General features: G+C 33.3%; 1 protein-coding gene and 1 pseudogene across 1 annotated transcript; one reads left to right on the top strand and one right to left on the bottom strand.

Moving 5' to 3' along the window:
• Positions 1 to 3,405: 3,405 nt before the first annotated feature.
• Positions 3,406 to 5,292, bottom strand: LOC110614542 (aspartyl protease family protein 2). The gene has a single exon (XM_021756105.2). The coding sequence runs from the start codon at positions 5,103 to 5,105 to the stop codon at positions 3,657 to 3,659; it is 1,449 nt and encodes a 482-aa protein (XP_021611797.1). The 5' UTR covers positions 5,106 to 5,292; the 3' UTR covers positions 3,406 to 3,656.
• Positions 5,293 to 12,594: 7,302 nt separating this feature from the next.
• LOC110610945 lies at positions 12,595 to 15,351 on the top strand (annotated as a pseudogene).
• Positions 15,352 to 16,236: the final 885 nt, after the last annotated feature.

The following is a 16,236-nucleotide window of genomic DNA, read 5'->3' as shown; positions in this document are numbered from 1 at the left end:
CGTTACTTGCAGATGAAAGATGTATTATATTAGTGCAAAAGGATGGTATTGCTACTGCCACTTTTAACACTTTTTGGTCTGACGTGAGAAGGGATATTACCTACTCCACTAACTACTTTGATTCGTCTATTGTGCCATAAGCATCTGCCATGTGATTCACTCGCCATCAGCAAAATCGGATTATTTGGCATTTCTTTTTAACGTGCAAAGCTTGTTACATTTAAAGTCCAGTGGGCTAATTCTACAAATAAGAGACCAAAGTCCATTAATCCATTAATAGAAATCTAATTCACAATCCAACAAACCCAACCCTAGACCTAGAGCCTGAAAAGCACAACCCAACCCTTAGAGAAACGGTGCCGCCTGGAAATACCAACCCAACTTTTCTCCTCCTACGCTGCCTCCGCCCTCTCCACCGCCTCATCACAATCAGCAAACAAAAATTTTTTTAAAAAAAAATGTCAGTGCATGTTACATGCCAGTAAGAAATCCACAACAAAAGCACAAAGATGCCAAAAATCAAACTCAACCGACAACAAAGCAGAAGTTGAAAAACATCCCATAACCCAGAGAAGAACGCATCAACTAAAACCACCAGCAGTCCAACAAACCTGAAACCACCGTGAAAACTATAGTCTCTAAAACTCCACATAAAGAGGGCAACGCGGCAAAGCATGGCTTCACAATGTCAATGAGAGCGGAGATCGTAAGACGAAGTGGCAGCGCCTCGAGGTGTCAATGTCATTATCAAGTAGAAACCCCCTCTGAGTAGGAACGATCAAAACTCAGAAACAAAACCCACAGACAAACTAAAATGAACAAATCTAAAAACAAACACCGATTCACACAAAACAAACAAAACTATACTTCATCAAATGGAGAAAAGGAAGGCCAAAGCCTCCACTCCTCTGGACGACAAGAAAACAAACCACCACTCTCAATACTCGCTCTTCCCCTTTCTCTCTTCGTTCTTCACTTTGGGTTACATATTGTGGGTAATAAATATACCTACATAGTCATTGACCCAATAGTACACAATTTGGGATTGACTATGGCTAAATTTAACTATTTTCTGCATCAGAACCCTTTGTAGGCTTTATTGGTTTCTCACTTTCTCCAAAAACCACACAAAGATGAAAAAGTTGCCTACAGAAACACTCTTCATGGCTCTTTTTCAAAAACACTACGGTGCAACGAGTACTCTTCTGCAAATTTTTCTGCACAGTAGCCCACAATACCCCAGTGATTTTCAAGTTCTCAGCCCTTCTGGTTGGACAGATCATCCCTATTTGACCCCAAATCATGCATCCAGGAAATCGCCCCACCTTACCTAAGAGTCGCTTCAGGTGAGCTTGAATCAGTTCCAACATGTTCACACAACCCTATGACTCATTTTCACTTTGCCTTGCCTTGCCTAAACTGCTTTCAAAATCCTCATTTTCATCACCTCTACGAAACATAGAATGAACATATTGGAGACAATTCTGGATAATGATGATTCATTTAGAATTCAATCTCTGAATTATCTAGCTACTTTAGAAGATCATCAAGTTCTGGACAAAAACATCCGGCTTTGTCACTAGAAGCTCCTACAGCTCCCTCAATTCACTTGTATAAAAAAAAAAAACTGTTTTTTTCTAATTTTTCTAGTTATTGTCTAAAAAATAATCAAAATACCCTTAAAAGTATAGTATTTATTTATTTTTAGAACATACTTAAATTAATATTTATGTCTTTCAATTGTTTTAAAAATAAATTTAATCCATATATTCTAACTTTATCAAATTAAAAGGACCATTATTTTACGAGACCCAATCCCATTTCAAAAAAAAAAAATTCCAATAAAAACTGAGATGAGGAAAAGATTATACACATTGCTGACCCCACCCCCACCCCCCAATACACATGTATTACGAGACAAAGAGGATGGATGGTTGTCTCTTTGTGTTCATACACCAAATTATACTCCTCTGATTATATTGAGATAAAATAATGGTTAGGTTAATTAACATCCTTTTTTTAATCATTATAATCAGACTCATTTTATTTGGTCCGCCTTTCCAGATTTTAGGAAAAGATCCGTCATGTGATAATCTCCCATCACATGCCTATCCTACCATGGAACAAAGGTTTACTAATTTCCATCCTTTGCAACTCTAGATTCGCTAAACCCATGATTATGACTAAAATCTACTTTTGATCTCCACAGTTTGCTGGTGAAGGAGGAATGAATTAAAATCTCTCGGAAATAAGATTATTTTCAAGGTGCTAAAGTCGTTGAATCGACATGCGACTTTTAAGTAGTGATGCTTCCAGTATCTATTCATGTTGCGTAGTAGTTGATGTAACTTTTCTATCGGTTATGTCCAGCTAGAACCGCACAAAGTGTAGAATTCTAATCTGCTAATAAATATACATCGAAACAGAGTCGTTGGCAGCTTTCTTTGACTCGCCGTCGGGGCGTGTGCGATATGGGTGAGCGGTGGACACACTAAAGCATGGGTGAGGTCATGCATGTGGCATATGGGCTATCTGTTTTCACAGTTGAGAGACACAGCTACAAGTCGTAATTACACAAGCTTAACTCATACCAATCGCCCATGCACCATCCCATGAATAATTAAGTCCCACTGTATAAAGTTTCTAGCTTTGCATAGACAACTGTGCTAAATTAGTAAATGACTAGTACATCCACTTGCACATGCACCGAAAGATGGGTTTGTGATATTCCATCACGAAGTGAATACTTTTGATGAGGCCCCACCAAAACATGGAAACTTCCAAAGCTCCTTCACAGTTCCCACTTGGAGAGATGAAGATCACGATGAAGCTGCTGCTGCATTATCTAATTTATGGGTCTGTTTAATTTAGTCGCCGATGCTGGCTTTGGTTGCAGAAAGACATCATCAAGCAACACATTTTCAACGTTAATATTGACTAAGAGCAACAATAGCCAGACAATACACAAATCTCAGTAGGGAACAAGTAAAGCTAATGTACTTACAAACTGTTCAGCAATATAACATAAAAAAACCTGCAAAATACTTTTCATTTACCACAAAATGAAAACCATGCCCAAACAAGAAAAATTTCCTGGCTTTTTCCATCTATGTGAAAATGCACCGGAAACGCTAATTTTATGCACTTAATGCCTTGAACTAAATTCAAAGTGACTTAATGCTACCCTGCCAAACGAGGATAGCAACTAGCACGTAGCTACAATACGTCCCCACAAATCTCTCCCAGCTATTAAATCTGGCTGACGCTTACATCTACAAAAATCTCAAAAGAGTTTAATACTTTGGATTACACATTTGCACAATGTTCACCAAATTACACCAACTAATTAGAAGTATTTACTATGAATCACAGCATGAAGACTAAATTTCATCAGCACGATTTAACTTGTATTAATCAAAGGAAATTTGCATTTTAGGTTCTCATAATGTTAACTCAAGCTGAATTTGAGCCTTATATATAACGATTTTACCCTCGTCTGCGAGTTATACAACAAACAACCAACCAACAAGTGGACATCATCCCAAATCCTACACTCTTTCTGGGAACCACAAAACCCAAGGGGAAAAAAAATAATAAAAAAAAAAGGAAGAGATAAGAGCTTCTATCCTTTACCGCAACGCACACTAATTACGCCTTTAGGCGCACCCACGTGGAGCAAACCCGACCCGTGAACCGGCCAAGTCGTAGACAACCCTGAAACCCTGTTGCTGAATATTCCCTATTATCGACAACCCGCTCATTGTACCCGCAAACGCAAAGCAAAAGCTACCGTTACTATCCACAGGAATCAGATAATTAGACGCCGGCAAAGATACGTCAGCACCGCGAAAGTGCAACACCACGGTTGGAACTTTCACCTCCGTCTGCCCAGATAAATCAAAACAGGTGTCGAATAGAGAGAACTCGGGTGCCTTCTTTAAACTGGTAGCTCCGACGCGGAAAGCATCCCGAAGGGCTATGTAAGCGGGTCGCGTCAAACGAGTCACGGACGTGCCCGAATCAATAATCACACCGCCATTGCCAGTTTGATCGAGTTTGAATAGAGATGCAGTGATACCAGGGACACGAGTGCCACCGACACTGATCCCAAGGAGTTCAACGTAGTAAAAAGTGTCCAGCTTGGGGTTTGAGATCAGCGGAGTGAAGCGGGCGGTTCGAGAGATGGCCGAGTCTCCAAAAACCACGGAGGATGGTTTAGAAGAAGCAGACCGGTCTACCAAACAGTAAGAAAACTTCCGGTTAAACCGGCGACCGGTTTGTGAGGGAAAAGATAACCTACCCCGGCCAAGTCCCAACAAACCCGCAGCACCGACGAATAGTCCTTCATTATCGTGGCCGCACCCGAGAGCTACACGCCCAACTCTAGTACGGCGAAACGTCAGCGTTTCAGTGGCGAAATCACCAAAAGTGAAAGATCCGTCACCGTAGGATACTTGGTACATGCATGTCTGCTTTTGAGTATTGCAGCCCGGTGAATCAAGCCTGTGGCACAAAGGGGACCCACAGGGGATCCCAGCGAAAGATCTGGACTTACGTGGGTCGAAAACCGGGTCAGATTGAGAGTAGCACTTCTTACACGGAGCGCACTGGATCCAAACGATGTCGCTCCCGGTATCCAGCACCATGTAAACGTACCTTGGAGGCGTGCCCACGCCTATGCGCGTGAAGTACTCGCCGCTGCCCTGCGCTAGACCAGATATGACGGAGCTGCTAAACCCACCAGTGACGCGCCCACCGGGTGCTGCAGCTGCTGAGGCAGCAAGAGAGGACAAAGCTACAACTCGCGAAGCATCACGGTGGAGCCTCAGACAGAAGAGTTGTTGAGGGGTTTTGTTTAAGGACAGTGCATCCAAGTGATGTAACTGTACGGATAAGGTGGACTCTTCTGGGTCTATTTCGGTGGCGTTGGATGCTGTGAGCGTTTCTGATTCGGAATCGGAGGCTGGCCATGAGAGTGTGGGCTGGCTAGGGAGAGGGTTCAGAACAAGGGTGTGATACCGGAGTGAGGATGAGGAAGTGGTGGAGAGGGAAAGGAAAATGGTGAAGGAAAAGAAAAGAAGGACAGGTCTTGCTTTTCCTTCCATGGACAAAGTAAAGTGAGGAAGAGAGAGAGAGAAAAGAGAAAGAGGGGCGTAGAGATTTGCAGAGGTGAGAGAGTATAAATAATTGAAAGAGTGAGTCGGAAAAGCCGTTCAAGTGAAGTTGCATCTTTTTTTTATTCGTCGGGCAATAACATTTATTTCTCCTTTTTGAAGTTGAAGTCGTGCAGTTCTGCAAATACAGTTTTCTTAGTCTGCAATTTGTTTCCCGAAATAATACTAGAAAAATATTAGTATAGTAAAATAATAATAATAATGATCATTAATTTGCTACTGCATCTTCTTGCATTCATTCTTGTAATTTTAAAAGAAGTGAATTATTTAACGTATAAGGAATTAGGTAGGAAGATAGATGGGAAAGCGAAAGGAGAGAAAGGTGGGGAGGACAAATATCCCAAGTTTTCTTTGCTTTTGTTGGGTGAAAGTATTAATTTGCCTTAACTAATGGGTTAAATTAAAAATAAACAGAAATGACCTAAGCTGATCTGGACGCTTTAGACTTAGCGGTGAACTGAAACTGCAAGTCATCCTCAACCGCGTGCACCTCATATGCTTCGTAACTTGGAGTGACTTCAACCATTATCACCTTACTGCCGTATAATACCAGTTTAGATCAGATGCCTAGCTTATCCAAAATTATACTTTTCCATCACTTTTATTTACCATAAATGATCTATCAAATTAAAAAAAATTACTTTTAATATAGTAATTACTTTACAATTTATTAAAATGTATTTTACCATTATTTCACTTTTTATTCATATATTAATAAAAAATAAAATTATTAAAATTCACATAATTATATAAGATAAAAGTAATTTAATCAAATTAAATATTATTTTATTATAATTTAAATATTTTAATTTTAACTTAAATGGCATGTAGAAATTAATGAAATGTGTGTATATAGAGACCCTAACGATAGAAAGTGACAGAAAGTGATTGCCTTTTTTTATTTTCTTTTCTTTTTTTCTCCAAGATCGAAATTTCATTGATGACACAAACCGCGATGGCACATTACAAGGGGACCATGATTGAATTATATCAAATCTAAGTGATCTATTTAAGTTGAAATTGAAATTATAAATTTCATTCTTGTGTTGACAAGTCGTAGGAAGCTTCACATGGTTGAAACCCATGTTACTATCTCGCATCTGCATGTCCATGATCCAATTCTAGCGCGACCAATAAGCATTTGCAGCGACACAGAACCAGTCTCTCTCATGCATGGATGCCATTTCCATTGAATTTGAATATGACTCTTAACGCTTTTCCTGCTCTTGCACCTTTGTTGAAGCCTTATATTCGATTGAGAATTGTTTGAATCATACGTGGCAGCTCTTAGTGGGCACGATTTTCATCTGCATCATATCAGTATGTGTCCAAATTCTTTTTAAAAAGAAGAAAATGGTGCATCTGTGATTCACAAGCGAAATCAATGAACCAGCATGTATATTGCTTTTAGGGCCACTTGGTTCAAGTTGGCTGTACATAAATGCAAAGTAGGTGAAGTAATAGTTATGTGCAATTCTACACTTTAACTATTCATTTGAATCATAGGTTAACAGGATAGGCTCAAAATTTATTAATGTTTTTATGTTTTTTTTTTAACAAAATACTCACTTCATTTTTTATTAAAAATAAATAAAAAATAAAATAAAAAATATTTAAAATTAAATTTTATAATCGATAAATTTTTTTATTTAGTCATTGAATATTATTATTATTAATAAAATAGTCATATATTTTTTAAAATTTATTAAAATATTTTTTTTTTTCATTAATAAAATAATATAAAAAAATTGAGAGAAAAATAATAAAAATAAATAAAATTTAATAAAATAATTATTTTATTGATAAAAAAATATTTTAATAAATTAAAATTTTTAAATTTAATAATTCATCAAGCTTTAGTGTTATTTCCCTTACAAATCTAGATAGACTCCACATAAAAAATAATAATGAAATGTACTTTTTTAGCAGTCCGTAGAGCACTTGACAAAGAAAAAAAAAGAAAAGGTAAATTAGCATTCATTAATAAAGACAACTAAAGGGTAGGGGAAACCCCACCTATGAATTTGCACCCTTTAAAAGGGTAGGAAGCCCTAGGCCTTATCCCCAAAAAAATGGCATTTTCCTTGTAAGGTAGCCAAGCTAGGAGCTTGTTTGGATAGATAAAAAGTAGGAAGGAATGGGAATAGATGCGATAAAGTAATTTTGATATCACATTTTATCTTGTTTGGTTAGAAAAGAAAAATAAGAGAGTAGAGGAAGCACTGCATTTCTCCAAAGTAAATAAACATTTTTTTTTAGAAAAGAGAGAAAAAAAAAAAAGAAAGCAATAGATGATAATAAAAATGAATTATAAGTTGGAAAAGCAATAAAGTGTAAGCATGAGTGATGAGACCAAGAAAAAAGCCTTGCAGACATGAAGGCGATGCAAAAGAAAGAATAAAAAAGAGATCACAGATAATCCTTAGCTTTTCCATCAACTTAATTAAAAAATATCTCAGATGAACACATTTCTCTGCACAAACAGTGTTCATGCCACTGAATCCAAATCACGAAGAAAAGTCATCAAGGCACTATTTAGCTTAGCATAGGGAAATTTCTTACAAGTGTTTATACACCATTTGATACGGATTCAATAGGACAAATTTATAACAATGGTGTGGAGCAAACTTATATCATTTCAATGGATCGAAGAGTAGTTCAAAATCATATTCATATAATCCATATATATTTGGGGCGTGCTTTAATTCATATGGGACAGATTTGGTGCAACACTTGCAATCATAGGCTGAGGGAGCCTAATCAAACCTATGGGCTAAAACTACATAAAGGAAAGCCTAAAGTGAAGATCAAGTAAGGGTTTTGTGAAGATTCAGCTTTGTTATGATGGGCTTGCTAGTTTTATTATTTAAACAATTGTTTTATTTTAGTTTTGTTTGGGCTTGTATTCTGGCCATATTTTATCTTTTAAGTTTTAGAGTGTTGGGCCATGTTGTGGGCTTATATTTTAATACTTATATGTTATTTTAGTGTGTGATTGGGCTTGGATCTTATGTGTTTAAGTCAGGCTCAAGAAGAGTGTCTTAGGGTTTTATTTCTTTTTCTCCTTACTATATAAGGATAAGAAACAATTGTAAGAGGTAGCTTTTAATCAAACTTTTCAGAATTTCTTTCATGCCTTTGGCGTGTATTGCTTTGAGTGAGAGTGAGGATTTGCTTTCATCAATTGCACTAGGAATCTTGGCTAACTTATCAATTATTCGTTGTGGCGTTTGTCGGATTCTCATCTAAATCCTTCGATCATTGGTGTTTCAGCTTCTCTAAGTTTGGGGTGCCATAGGAGGTGGGTTTATCAGATCTTTGGATTCCGTATCTACTTGTGCGTGTGAGTTTGAGGCTTGTGCCATAGGGTTCCGCGTCAGTTGGTATCAGAGCCAAAGTGAGGTAAATTCTTATTTATCTCAGGATCTAGAGTTTTTTTTTTTTTTTTTTGAGTTTTCCTTGTCTTTCTTGTTGATTTCATTGAAAACTTCTGTATCCATAATCTCTTTTGGGAAAAAAAATTCGAAATCCCAAAAAAAAAAAAAAAAAAAAAACGAAAAAAAAAAAAATTCGCCTTTGCCATATTTATCTTGATCTGGCCGAAATTGTGATATGCTTCCTTTTTCATCCATATTTCCTTGCCTATCTCAATTGATTGCTGTAGTTTATGGGAATCAATTTTGAATTTTGAATTTGGTTGAATCCAGATTAGGAGATAAAAGAATTTCTGCCTATTTCCTAAAGTGCACATTTAAGGAAATTGCATCTAAATTGATTTGATGTCAAGTCCTTCTTTTAACACCAGAATTTTCGTCCATGTTTCTGATCTGAGAGAAATTTATATTTTTTTTTCTGATTCTATTTGTGGTGTTTTGATACTTGCCTTTTTGGGTAGATTTAAGCAGATCCATATTTAATTTGCGTTGAAGTGAATTAAATTCAAACTTTTGTCCAGATTCGTCTTTATTTCAATTCAAAGTTTCTTTTTGGTTTAAGCTTGCTTTTACTTCCTTGACATTGCTGGAGTATTGTTTGCTTATGTCTATACTCTAGGTAATATTTTTCAAGTAGCACAAAACCTAGTTCATGTGTTACTTTCCAAATTGTCAGTGTCTTCATTCTAGTTTTTGCGCGCTTCGTTCTTTCTTTAGTTTTTTTTTTTTTTTTTCATTAAACGCACCTTGTGGTTAGTTGGTTGACCTTAGTTTCTGAAGTGCAATTGAAGAATCGGCAAAAGAGTGGTAAGTGTGCAAACACTTGAGTTCTTTCTTTTCTAACACAATATTTGCTAATTCTCTTTGTTCTTTGTTGATTTAAGGTAGGATGAATAAAGATGAGAATGTCTCACCAGCGTCCACTTCTACAAGAATACCTCAAAGAACTCATAATTGCAATAATGACTGTGATGATTCGGATGTGTTTGTTAATAATGTGTTGCTTGCTGCACATTGTGAGATGCTTGTTGCTAGGCATGCTCTGAATATGCAGGTTAAGGAAGAAAGCTTGGAACAACGGGAAAACATATTTCACACTAGGTGTTTGGTTAATGGAAAAGTGTGTACTGTCATTATTGATGGAGGTAGTTGTGCAAATGTGGCTAGTGTGTATATGGTGGAGAAATTGGGCTTGGCTTCTATTAAACACCCTAAGCCATACAGATTGCAATGGTTGAACGATTGTGGTGAGGTCAGAGTTACACGCCAGGTGGTTATACCATTTTCTATTGGTAGGTATAAGGATGAGATCTTGTGCGATGTGGTACCTATGCAGGCAAGCCATATATTGTTGGGTAGGCCGTGGCAATATGATAGAAAGGTGCAACATGATGGGCTCAATAACAAGTACTCATTCACTCATGAAGGACAGAAGCTTATACTCGCTCCTTTATCACCTCAAGAGGTATATGCCGATCACATAAAAATGCTGGAGAGGGAGAGGGAGGCTTCGGCCTTGGCTACAAAGGAGAGTGAGAGCTTGAGTTCTGTGGAAAAAATGAGAGAAAAGAGTGAGTTTGAGGGTAACGAGGCTGGAAAAGAATCAAGACTAGTTCAAGGAGGGAAGATGGAGAAAGAAAATGAGAAAGAAGAGGCTAAAGTTCCAATGTCAACTTCCATAGAGATTCAAATTGAAGAGGAAGTTGTAATGCAATCATCTAATGTAGTTGTTCTTGAAAATTCCATTAATGAGCTTATAGAAGAGGTTGTGAATGATGGTGGACATGGGGAGCACATGATTGATGAGGTGGAGGAGGTGAATAAGACTGTTTTGGAAGTTGTAGAGGAGAATGGGTCACATCCACATGATCTTTCTATGACTAATATTTTTATGTCTAGTTCATTTATTCTTGATGTGCAGGTTGTTGATGAAAACATCCATGATGAAAGTTTTATACTATTTCCACCTATTCAAAAGGAGGTCTTTGAAGATACATGGGTGCCTAAAGCTTTCCTTCTTGACATAAATATCAGCAAGATTCGAGGACGAATCTTTTCTAAAGAAAGAGGGAATGATACGGATCCAATAGGACAAATTTCTAACAATGGTGTGGAGCAAACTTATATCATTCCAATGGATCGAAGAGTAGTTCAAAATCATATTCATATAATCCATATATATTTGGGGCGTGCTTTAATTCATATGGGACAGATTTGGTGCAACACTTGCAATCATAGGTTGAGGGAGCCTAATCAAACCTATGGGCTAAAACTACATAAAGGAAAGCCTAAAGTGAAGATCAAGTAAGGGTTTTGTGAAGATTCAACTTTGTTATGATGGGCTTGCTAGTTTTATTATTTAAACACTTGTTTTATTTTAGTTTTGTTTGGGCTTGTATTCTGGCCATATTTTATCTTTTAAGTTTTAGAGTGTTGGGCCATGTTGTGGGCTTATATTTTAATACTTATATGTTATTTTAGTGTGTGATTGGGCTTGGGTCTTATGTGTTTAAGTCAGGCCCAAGAAGAGTGTCTTAGGATTTTATTTCTTTTTCTCCTTACTATATAAGGATAAGAAACAATTGTAAGAGGTAGCTTTTAATCAAACTTTTCAGAATTTCTTTCATGCATTTGGCGTGTATTGCTTTGAGTGAGAGTGAGGATTTGCTTTCATCAATTGCACCAGGAATCTTGGCTAACTTATCAATTATTCGTTGTGACGTTTGTCGGATTCTCATCTAAATCCTTCGATCATTGGTATTTCAGCTTCTCTAAGTTTGGGGTGCCATAGGAGGTGGATTTATCAGATCTTTGGATTCCGTATCTACTTGTGCGTGTGAGTTTGAGACTTGTGCCATAGGGTTCCGCGTCACCATTTCTTTAAAAATTTATTAATCTAAATTTAAATATAGCTCTAATCTGATTTACTCAAATTATTATTTATTTATTAGCTGGATATATAAAATCTGTAATATATAAGCTTTAATATGATTTAATTTTAAAAATAGAGTTAATGGTAAAAAAATAAATCTGTACTTTTAATTACGCTCTATATTTTTTTTTAAATTAAAATTTAATATTTTTAAATTAATCTAATCATATTTGCTGTTATTTATATTATTAAAAAACTAATAAATTATAATATTACTTCCTACATTAATATCATATCACCATACCATATCATTAAAATTTAAAATTAATTATTAAATCTGTTTAACATACTTACTATTTATTTAGTAGTATTTTTAAAATTATAGTTAAGAAAATAATTTTATTAAATACATTAGTTATAAAATATTAAAAAATAATTTAAAATAATATTTAATATAATTTAATTTGAAAATATTAAAAATAATAAAATATTTTTTTAACTCTCAAATATAATATTAATTTATATTTTTTTAAATTATACTAATATTTAGAGTGAATTTAAAAAATAAATAATATATAAATTAAATATTTAATTATTCTGGTTAAATAACTAAAAATATATATAATTTATCTAAAATTACAAATTTAATTTTTATCTCTCTCTTCTAAAAAAATATTAATAAAATAAATAATTAACAAAAAAAATATATATTTTTAATTTTATTCTAATCCTACCGTAAACTTTTAAATTATCATCAATTTTACTTTAAAATTTATTAACACATTTGAATTTAAAATTTATTAACACATTTGAATAACACGATAATTTTATTAATTTTTAATGATACAAATAATAATAAAATACAATTGGGATAATTTGAAAAAATTAAATTTTAATTAATAAAAAAGTATGACGTAATTACAATAAAATTAAAAATAATGGCTTTTTTGTTATTAACTTTTAAAAATATAAAAATATATTTATCGATAATAATAAAATTTAAAAATTAAATATTTATAAAAATATTTTAGATATTTAAAATATTTTTTTTTGACAGGTTGATTAAGTAATTATAAATGAAAGAGAATAATTATAGATGGAAGAGATTTAAGCCATGATCCATGTTAAAATTTAAAAATTAAAATATAATTTAAAACTTGAATCCCTAGCTTGGTATGATATAAAACTAAAACTCTTTGTAACGGTGAAACCGGAATTCAGCTGAAAATCCAGGAAGCTGTTCTCGACGTACTAAAGGACGCCGACATGGAATGAATGACTGAGTTCAAGGTCCGTGTGGCCGCATTAAAGAGACTCGGCATGGAAGTGTTAGATTTATGGGAAATCTTTTCTAATTAGAACCGAAATTTATTACTTGAATTACTGTAATAATAAATCTTTGATTTACGTATTATTTCTAAATGGGATGAAATTTAATAATACTTAATATTTTTACTATAAGCATAAGCAACAGTTTTTTACAATGTGTGGTTAATTGGGTGTAATGGATTAAGAAACTTAAACTTGTATTTGATGATTTATTAGATAAAATGGATGGATGACTGTGGATGTAGCTAAAGTTCTTTTGTTATTTGTGGGTTGATCGTCACAATAGCAAGAGATTTGTCAGAGGTGTGGTTGAGTCCTTGCTCTCTACAACGGAGGTAGGTGACAAGGAGGGTAAAGAGGCCGATCCCTTTAATGGAGGTGGAGGGTAAGGAATGGCGCGATAAGAGCATGACACTATGCCAAGGAAGGAATTTGATGGCGACGGGAATTGCATTATTTGTACGGTTAGAAACCCTAATCTCCTGCTTTTTATGGGATTTTTTTTTCTTTCATTGAGGTAGACTAAATGCAGTTGGTTTGTTTAAATTTTGTTGGTTGGAGATTATTACAGCAACATAAAATAGAATTGGAGAGTTGAATCTTAGATTGTAATCTATGAAAGGGTGGACAAAGAAGTTAAATTTCAAATTGCTCTTACTTGGTTTGATTTGAACTAAGTGAGCAAATCTGAAATCTGTAATTTGGTGACTGCTTTTACTCCTTGTGAACTTAATGGACAAATCTCTAACAGATTGACTGGCTCTACTCATGGAATTGATGCAGAAGCCTTTGATTTAATGACTGCTACTACTCCTTGTGGACTTAATAGGCAAATCTCTAATACGAAACTTCCTCAAATCATGGACTTAATGGAGAAGCCTCTAATTTGGTGACTGTTTCTATGCCTCATGAACTTAATGGACAGCTCATTACATCAGCGACTAATTCTACTCCTAATGAACCCAATGGCCAAGTTTCTGATTCGATGATACCTTCTTCTCTGCATGAATTTATTCCTATCGAGATTAACCGTTTTAATGGTAAGAATTATCAGTTTTGGGCACTTCTAACGGAGGAGTTGTTGAAGCAATTGAAGATCGCATATGTGATATTTGATCCATGCCCCAGTTTTGCTATAAGACCAGAAACAATTGCTGAAGAAATTGCTCAAGCCACTGTGTCGCCACAGCATCTTGACTGCTCTATCTGATGCTCTTATTATTATCACTATTTAAAGAAGACTAAGAGTGCCAGAGAAATAGGGGTTTTCATGTTCTTGGTGTTAAATTTTTTTTTTTTTTTTAAGGTATAAAGTAAATTTTTTATATTTTTTTAAAAATATGTTGCCCTTTTGTTTTTAAAACACGTTGGCTGAGCTCTGTCAGCCAACATTAAAAGTATTTTATATTTTTTAAAAATTTATTTTTTATAATTAATATAATTAAAAAATTTTCTTTTAATATATTTAAAAATATTTAATATATTTTATTATTAATATTATTTTATAATTAAATATATACATATGCACGAAAGCAATCGATAAAATATAAATTTAATTTTTATAATTTTAAATATTTATATTAATTTATTTATTTATTTACATATTTTTTCTTGATGAATTATAAATAATTTAGTAATATTATATAAATTTAATCGTAATATAATGTTACATATTTTTTATAATTTTAAATATTTATATTAATTAATTAATTAATTTATATATTTTTTAATAAATAATAAATAAGTCAGTAATTTCACATATTTTTAATTGCAGTATAATATTATTTTATATATAATTATTTCTATTATTAATTTTTATAGTATTTTTATATATTAAAAATAATATAATATATACTTATTAATAAATTTATAATTTATACTATTTAATTACTGTATTACTATAATAATTAAATAAATTATTATAAAAAATAATTAAAAATATTTTTTAGTGTAAAAAATTATATTATAAATAATATTATTAAATTAATATAATATAAATATATTATTATAATATATTAATAATTAATTTTTTTTTTTTAAAAATCTTAGTTGGAGGAACACTTTAAGAATGTGCTGAAATTTAACCGTCACGTAGACGATCATGGTAAATAAATTTGCCACAAATCTAATTTGATAAATATTTTTTTTTTAAGTTTGAAAAAGTTAAAAAGCCAGCTAAAATTAGTTTATCTTTATGAGGAGTTTGAAAGGAGATCTCAAGTCAGAAATTACATGGAATTTCAGATAGTGGATGAAAAATAAATTATTGACCAAGTTTAAGAACTTAATAGCATTACAGATTTTTTTGTTGCTCCTGGAATTTTTTTTTTATGAGAAATTTCATGTTAGTGCCATTATTTCCAAGCTTCCCCCATCATGGAAAGATTTTTGTATTAAGTAAACGTGCGAGGAACGCCTGCCTTTCTGGATGTTGATGGAACGTGTAAGGGTGGAGGAAGAGTCTCGCAACCAAGAGAAACAAGTGGAGACTTCCAATTCTCTATGCTCTAGTCATACCAACAGTCTACGACTGCAAGGATGAAAGATGAGATGAGACCAAGATTAAATGGGAAGAGACAAGAAATGGAGATAAATAACAAGGCTCTGGTCTGTTACTGCTGTAGGTAAAATGGACATATTTATTGAGAATACCACATGAAAAAAATATAAAAATGTCGGATAGGTGTTTGTGAAAAATTAATTATGAAGTGCTAATTATGTGATTGCACGTAAGGGAGTATTGAAAAAATTGTAAATATTATCATGTAAATGTGCGGGTGTCCGTAAAAATTAAACAATTTACACTTGAATTTTATATAAATTATTCGAATTTCTCTTAAACCCAATTATTATTATTCTAAATCTAATTATTATTATCACTATCGATTAGTTTTATATATTTTAATTAATAATTTATATAAAAAATATTTTTCATTAATAATTTTTATTTAAAAATTTTAATATTTTAAAAAATATTTAAATTTATTTTAAAAAATATATAAAATATTATAAATATTATTACAAAATTAAACTCGTTTACTTTTATATATTTTAATTAATAATTTATATAAAAAATATTTTTTATTAATAATTTTATTTAAGTATTCTATAAATAAAATTTAAATCTATTATATATATATATATATATATTTTTTTTTTTTAAATTTTGATGATTATCGGGTTTTACGCATTTCAGTAGAAGGCTGAGCCTATAAAAGCAGTACTGGCTAAAGCACACCAAACTTCCCCAGTAGGCCGGTCCAACCCTGTCAGCCCTAACTCAATTCCACAGAGCGAACCAAGTCACTCACAAACCCAGATCCACTAACCACAAGTTCGATCCGGTGACATGACAGGAGAAATGACAATAGACCCAGTTAATTCACAACTCTGTCTACACGTAAGCCGAAAAGAACTAAATGACCGT

Source organism: Manihot esculenta, chromosome 1 (genome assembly GCF_001659605.2).
Source record: "Manihot esculenta cultivar AM560-2 chromosome 1, M.esculenta_v8, whole genome shotgun sequence".
Classification (NCBI taxonomy): Eukaryota; Viridiplantae; Streptophyta; class Magnoliopsida; order Malpighiales; family Euphorbiaceae; genus Manihot; species Manihot esculenta.
This window is presented reverse-complemented; position numbering and strand designations above follow the sequence as displayed.

Bases quoted from the DNA above. Each gene is read 5' to 3' on its own strand.
- LOC110614542 (XM_021756105.2), bottom strand. From the start codon at position 5,105: ATGGAAGGAAAAGCAAGACCTGTCCTTCTTTTCTTTTCCTTCACCATT.